Source organism: Meriones unguiculatus, chromosome 1, assembly GCF_030254825.1.
Source record: "Meriones unguiculatus strain TT.TT164.6M chromosome 1, Bangor_MerUng_6.1, whole genome shotgun sequence".
NCBI classification, from domain to species: domain Eukaryota; kingdom Metazoa; phylum Chordata; class Mammalia; order Rodentia; family Muridae; genus Meriones; species Meriones unguiculatus.
Window position 1 is genome coordinate 5295405 of NC_083349.1, and position 7135 is coordinate 5302539.

General features: G+C 50.7%; 1 protein-coding gene across 1 annotated transcript; it reads right to left on the reverse strand.

Annotated features, from left to right (window-relative positions):
• Positions 1 to 466: 466 nt before the first annotated feature.
• Positions 467 to 6932, reverse strand: Klk6 (kallikrein related peptidase 6). Its single transcript, XM_060376110.1, has 8 exons — positions 6888 to 6932; positions 6245 to 6364; positions 6067 to 6125; positions 5651 to 5712; positions 5104 to 5260; positions 3327 to 3574; positions 2732 to 2868; positions 467 to 646 (listed from the first exon to the last, which is right to left on the reverse strand). Exons 1-8 carry the CDS (start codon positions 6930 to 6932, stop codon positions 467 to 469), a joined length of 1008 nt encoding a protein of 335 aa, XP_060232093.1.
• Between the last annotated feature and the right edge of the window lie 203 nt (positions 6933 to 7135).

Here is a 7135-nt window from a genome sequence, read left to right on the forward strand (position 1 = left end):
GCTTGAAGCAGCGAGCAAAGGTAGGCGTCTAAGAAGCAGAAATGGAATCAAGAAAAGCACCCACTGTGTGCCTGCTCCTGGCAGAAGTGAACGAACACTTCCTGCTTATTCTTTCAGTAAGTGTTGTTAGCCGCTGAGCATTTCTCCAGCCCCACAGTATTCCAAGTTTGCAGATAAGAGCACTCACACTATGAAGAAGAGCACTTCTCAAGGGTACCCAGAGAGTAAGTGGCCACACTAGGATTTCTTCTGCTACCCACACCCATAAGGAAGTGCTGTAGCCTGTATCGCCCTGTCTCCCTGGGGTGCAAGGATTGAGCAGAGGACATTTAACAGTGTTCTGTGCTCCACGTCACTGCATTTATTAAGTCTCAGTGTCAGATCTGAGCCCCTGAAGGCTCTGAGAGTAGGGCAGAGCCTCTTAGAGACAGGATCTGTAGCCATCCAGGGTCAGGGGAGACACAGGTCAAGAACTGGATGTCTCATGTCGGAGCCGCTTGTTTCTGATGATGTTTTGGATCCATCTGGTATGAGTGCAGACATCAGTGTAAACTCCTGGCTTCTTCTTTGATCCACAGGGCATGTTACCCCATGACACCAGCCCTCGGAGGCGATCCCCACATACCAGGGGACCTCCAGAATCACCCTATGTGGAAGAGAGAGGAAATCAGAAAGTCACACACAGTAAGGAGGAGGAGGTGGAGGAGCAGGAGGAGAAGTGGGGGGAGGAGAGGGAGGATGACAGCGTTAGAGATGCTCAGAGATGGAGGGAAAGGCTGGTGTGGTGGTCATGCCTGTCCCAACTACTCATGATGCTGAGGCAGGAGGATTGCAAGTTTAAGGCTAGCTTGTGCTTTGTAGGAAGACCCGTTCTTGAAGTGAAAGAGGGATGGGGGTGTAGCTCACTGATAGAGCACTTGCGTAAAAGCCTGGATTCAACTCCTAGTAAAAGGAGGAGATATGGTACCCAAGAACACTAAGTTCCATAAGGGCGTAGGTGGGAGAGAGGGTGTTTAGATAAACCATCCATCCTGGCCGGAAGGTTGTTAAGACACAATATGTTCTAAGGGAAGCTGAAACACTCCACCCCACAGCAAAGATCCTTAAGCTCAATAGGCACACAACTCACTAGATCCCTCCTTCCCCGATTATACATAATTTGTAAGGATGCCTAGGAGCCTCTCTCAGACAAGGTGAGCTGCCTGCAGGCTTTGCAGTGTGCTACAGTCTGGCTTTGGTGAGCTGTCACCCATGCTGGGGTGGGCTTTTGGTGATGTAGTTGTCCATGAGTCATTTCTGATCTTGTAAGTAAGCCCTCACCCATATTTCTGTAAGTAACCCCAATAAAACTCATTGGTTCACCCAGTCGGACTTTGGTGCCATTCCTTGGTCTGTTGTTGGTTCCCTGTCTGGGGTGAGTAGATGCTTATTCTCATATTCTCATCACTGCGGGAAGAGTGTCACAGGGGAGAGAGAGAGAGAGAGAGAGAGAGAGAGAGAGAGAGAGAGAGAGACCAAGGTTTATAAAAGCAAAGGGTATTAATGGAGGGGAGGCAGAGAGCAAGGGAAAGATAAAAATTCCAAGACCCGCAGGTGAGGTGGGAAGGTCAGCACTCAAGAGGGAGACAAGAAACCTGAATGTTCTCCAACCCTTGTTCCCAGGCTAGCCACGTCCACCTATTCTTTCTTTGTCCCAAATCACTATCTCACTTTGTTGGCCTCTCTCCACCCTCACCCTTGCTTTCTGGGTAGGTTGCCTTCATTCTTCTATGGCCTAGTGTCATTCTGGCATAAAAAGGAGTCTGGAAGGATAATGGGCAGAGAGGCTCCAGGTATGGTATTGAAGACTAGATGGGTGTGGTGGTGCATGTCTGTTATCCCAGTACCCCAGAGGCTGATGCAGGAGGATTGCTGTGAGTCTGGGGATAAGCCAAGGCCTATGAATGAGTTTCAAAGGAGCCCAGCTACAGGTTTTGAGGGATGAGCATGGAGACCCTCTCTTTGCAGCTCGGATGCTTCCTCATTTGGAGCTCAGCCATTTCCAAGTGGGCTTTGTGGCCACAGCTCTGAGGAAGCATCTTTGTAGCATCTCTCCGGCCCTTGAGTCTCCTCAGTTGTTTAGAACTCCTACCAAGGTGACCTTCATTGAGATTGTTCCTTACATTCCCAGGCTTACTGGGTCCACCCATGTTTGGCTAGCCTTGTTAGTATTTCTCTGGCTGTTGCTGTCTCCCTCTCTGCCCATACGTCTGAACTTCCTGTTTCTGTTGAGTGTCTTTGTGTGTGTCTGTGTGTGAACATGTGAGTGTGTGTGTGTGCATGCAGGTATGTATGTGTGCAGGTGGAGGCTAGCGGTCATAGGCATCCTTTCTCAGGAGTCATCCACTGTGTTTTTTGAGACAGGGTTTCTCACTGAGCTCACCAATTAGGCTAGACTGGCTGGCCAATGAACCCTGTGGATCCAGCTTCTGTCCCCCAGCACTGGGGTGACAAGCATATACCACCATGCCTTTCAGCTCAGGTCCTCATACTCACATGGCAAGTGTTTTACTGACTGAACCAACCTCTCAGCCCCAAGGTGTCTCGTGTCTTTCTTATCTGTCTCTGCGTGTGTGAGGAGTCTCTTTTCCAGTGCCCTCCCAGCCTGCCTTTCTCCGTCTCTGTCCAGCTCTGGTCTGTGTCGCTGTCTTCCTATCTGTGGTTGATTCCAGATCTCTGTTCCGGGTCTCACCTGGCAGGAGTCGTTCCCTTCTTTCTTGTCCCCTGCACACACCATGTTCCGGGTGATCTTACCAGGGTAGGCAAGCTCACATTCACTGCGGGGCACCAGTTGGACATCAGCACACTGGATGGTGTCTGGGAATTCACCTGGGAGGAGGGAGATGGGACATTCCTCTCACGTCTTCACCTGCCATCCTCATTGCTCTTCCCCCTCTTTCCCATGGATTCCTCGTTTGTTTCCCTGTCATGCTTAGAATCCGTTTTCCTTGACACTGCCTCTTGATTGGTCGCCTTTCCCATCATTCTTGGCCTGACTTCCTCACTAGTCATCACTGCTTCACGAGTTCTCTTCTCATTGGCCCTTCATTTTACAGCCATCTCCTCCATGTTATTCAAGCACCCACATTTGGTCCAACTCCTCAACCTTCTCCTTTCCCCATTCGTCTCTTAACCACAAGCAGACTGGCCTACTGGTCCTCTCCATCAGCATCTTCTCATGGCCCACCATCTACTATCCCACCTCCGTCATTTACCATCCCACCTCCATCATTAGACCCCTTCCCTTTGGTCTCTTTGACCACTCCCAACCATCAGCCCTCACTGACCATTTTCCATCTTGCCCCAGCCCAGGATCTGACAGTTGATATTGTCGTCAGAGCAGTCTTTCTTCAAGGGCAGAGGCTGGATCTTTTGAGAAAATTCGACTGGAGAGTTCAGGTGCACCATCATGATGTCATTGTCGTGGGTGTCAGGGTTGTAGCGGGGATGGACAACAGTCCGATCCACAGAGATCTGCCTTTGGAAAGTCTCTGTTTGCCATAGGTTGTGCTTCCCCAAGCGCACCTCCAGATTCCTGGGAAAGAGGCAGAGAGGACTCACCTACAGGCCCGGGCTTCACCCGAGGCTCCCAGAGAGCTCATCTGCCTCACTCCTCCCTGCTCCCTTAATCTTCCCCAGCTCATTACAAGGCAAGCTCGTTCTTCTAGAATTTTGCCTTACAAATTTCCCACTGCACTACTTGACAGTCAGCTACCATAGCTGCAGGTTCTACAGGGACAGACTCAGCTGCTCACAGATCAAAAGTATTGGGGAAACAGCAGAGCATGGTGGGTACACCCTTAATCCCAGCACTCTGGAGGCAGAGGCCGGGGGATTTCTGTGCGTTTGAGGCTGGCCTGGTCTATAGAGTAAATTCCAAGCCAATGGGACTACATAGACCCTGTCTCCAAAAACAAATGAACAGACAATGACAAAATATTGAGGGATGATCTGGCAAGATGGCTTCCTCTTAGTGACCTGAGTTCAATCTCCAGAACCTACTACGTAAAAGTGCACAGACAGGACCTGACTCCGCAGAGCTGTCCTGTGACCGCACAGGTGCACTATGGCATGTGCACTCCCTCACAAAGAATAGTAATAAATGCAAATTTTAAAATATGCCTGGGAGAAGCGCACCTGTGTTAAACAGATACAGATTTTAACAAGACAATTTAACTATTTATGTAGCATTTACATCGCCGTGGGCACTACATGGACTCTAAAGGTAACTTTATTTATGTATTTTTATTTTGAGATTTAGTTATATGTGTGTGTGGGTGGGGTATGTGAGTATAGGTGCCCATGAAGGCCAGAGAGGGTGTTGGATCGTCTGACCCTGGAGTTACAGGCCGTTGTGGGCTGAACTCAGATCCTCTGCAAGGGCAGTGTGTGATTTAACCACTGATCCATCTCTCTAACCCTACTTTTAAAAAAGGTTATATTTATGTGTGTGTGTGCTCTCGTGTGTGTGTGTGTGTGTGTGTGTGTGTGTGTGTGTGTGTGTAGCTGTGCATGTACAAAGGCCAGAAGAAAGCTTTGGATTTCTCTTGGGTTGGGGGTTATGGGCACTTGCAAGCCACCTGGCTTATGATACTAGTGCTTAGATCTAAGCTTCAGTCTTAAGGATTGTGAAGCAAGTTAACTCCTGAGCTATTACTCCAGCTGCCGTTTTTTTTTTTTGTTTGTTTGTTTTGAGGGAGCCATTTGCAGCCCAAGCTGGTCTCAAGCTCCATGTGCTGTGCTTCTGATTCTCCTGCTCCCATCTTTCAAATGCTAAGACTACAGTGGTGACTGCCGGGCCCAGTTTAGGGGATGCAGGGCAATCATTCCACAACCTATCACACCGCCCCTCCAGATATAACTGAGACTTCATGCAAGGATAGCCATAGATTATAAGCAAGTGCTACACTGTTTCGAGTACCTGCAAATCTTGATACTTGCATGGTCCTGGAACCTATGAATACCTGATTGAACAAAGTGGTGAGTGCTCAGGCCTCCCTCCTGAAGTCTACAAGGCACCCTCTAGACCCCCTTCCATCACCTCTCCAAGACAGAGAAACTCACGGTTTTTTGCAGTGGGCAGCTGTGAGAACCCACTGTGAGTCAACGAGGACCCCACCACACAGCAAGTGACCCGAGGTATAGAGCGCAGCTTGGAAAGGGTGCGAGTTCTTCAAACAGGGGCTACCGTGTACCACCTTGTCCTGCTCCTCCGACCAGGCTGAGGGGGGAAGGGCGGGAGTCAGAGAAGAGCTCAGAGCCCTGATCCTTCTGAGATGAACTGCAGTCAAGCAGGTCTCTAATCTCATGCTCAGCTCCAATTCTCCCTCCCCTTCCTCCACGCTCTGCCATCCTCTGTCTTTTTTTTTTTTTTTTTTTTTTTTAAGACTGAGTTTCTTGTAATCCTGACTAGCCTGGATATGAACTCAGAGATCCACCTGCCTCTGCCTCCCTCATGCTGGGATTAAAGGCGTGCGCCACCACAGCAGGCTATCTCCTCTTATCCTTAGTCAATCCCCTCAGGGCCTTCTAGTCCTGTCATAAACCACCATCTGTCAACAACACCCTTCCATCCACCAATCCTCTGTCCGTTCTGTATTCCTTTTATCACCTGACTTAGCAAGAATCAAGCACAGGGCCAGCGTCTTCACAGTCAGCATCTTCAAGGGCGTCCTGAGAGGGGAAGCCAACAATTCCATTAGTCATGACCCAGGAACCCACCCTGCTCCTTCCTCACCCTCTCCCTCCTTCCTGTCTGGTCCTGCTCTCCTGCCTTTGTTTGACCTCTGTGCCCTCCTCTCACCTCCTGGTTTCTCATTTCCCAACCCACACCTTGAATCTGAGGGACCATGAGAAGAGATGCAAGACAGGCTACAGACCATGTCCATGGTTTCAGTGGCTTTTGGAAGGAAACACAACCAACCTTCCTGTTTCCCCATGCTCTGGTCGCCCTTCCTGCTAACAGGTCTCAGTCCTAACCCTACACTTACCCCACACCTGCAGCTTCCGAAGCACCCGTGGCCTTACCTGCTGGTGGCTAGCGGCAAGTGTACCTGCCAGCACGTAAGTGGGAAAAATGACACCACCTATTATAGGAAGCCAGAGGCAGAGAAAGTCAGCAAGGCAGGGCGCTCTGAGAGAGAAGGGTCAGAGCAGACTGACAGAAAGTCGCCTTATGATCCAAGCTACACAGAATAGGGTGCACCTGGATGCTGGTCCCAAGCAGCAGACTGTCTCCCAGAAACCTGCTTGGGTCTATGGCCTCCCAGAAAGAGGTGCGCTCTGTCCTCAGGCTCTTCCAGCTTCCTTTTAACCCCTCTCTCTTCTAGTCTGTGAGCCAGGAGGAAGTCAGACACACCCTTTTCTTCACCCAAGCCTCCCACATACATTCTTTCTGCCCCACGGCTCTGCTCCTGGTGACCCCTCACCAGATAGCTGCAGGGAAGGCAGTGCCCAGCTCTGGTCCATAGTGACCCTGACCCTCTGAGTCCTGAGGGAGGAACTGGGACTGTTCTCCTGGGTCCGAATGAGAAGGCAGAGGCTTGGACTCCTGAGTCTGAGGGAGGGCTGGGGCCTGGACTCCAGGGTTGAGGGAAGAGAGCTGGGCCTAAACCACAAGCCTAAAGGAGGAGTATTGATCCTGGACTTTTGAGTCTGAGGTGAATGGATGAGCCTGGACCCTTGGTCCAAAAGAGGAGGGCTGGGCCATAATCTTTGGAACTGAGGTACAGGGAGATGGGAGCTCATTCTTAGTTTTAGATTTGTAGGATTTGGGACATAACAGACTGATAGCTGAATGCCAGTTCCCAGGTTAGCCAGTGGCACCCCAGTCTCCACAAGTACCCCACCAACACCCGGTAAGGAGGCTGCAGGTCCTCCGCCTGGGTTTGCATCTCTGAGCACTGGAACCAGCTGCCCAGGTTCAGTGGGGTCAGGCTGACTCACCTACCCGTAAGTTGTTCTCTGGGTGCCAAAGACCTCCGCGTCCTCAGGAGAGTAGGGACTGCCAGCCAGCTATTGAGAAAGGGTGTTTCGCTAACCTGTCCCCCACCCCTAACCCGGGCTGGGAAGCAGGGTGAGCAATATGGGGAAAGAG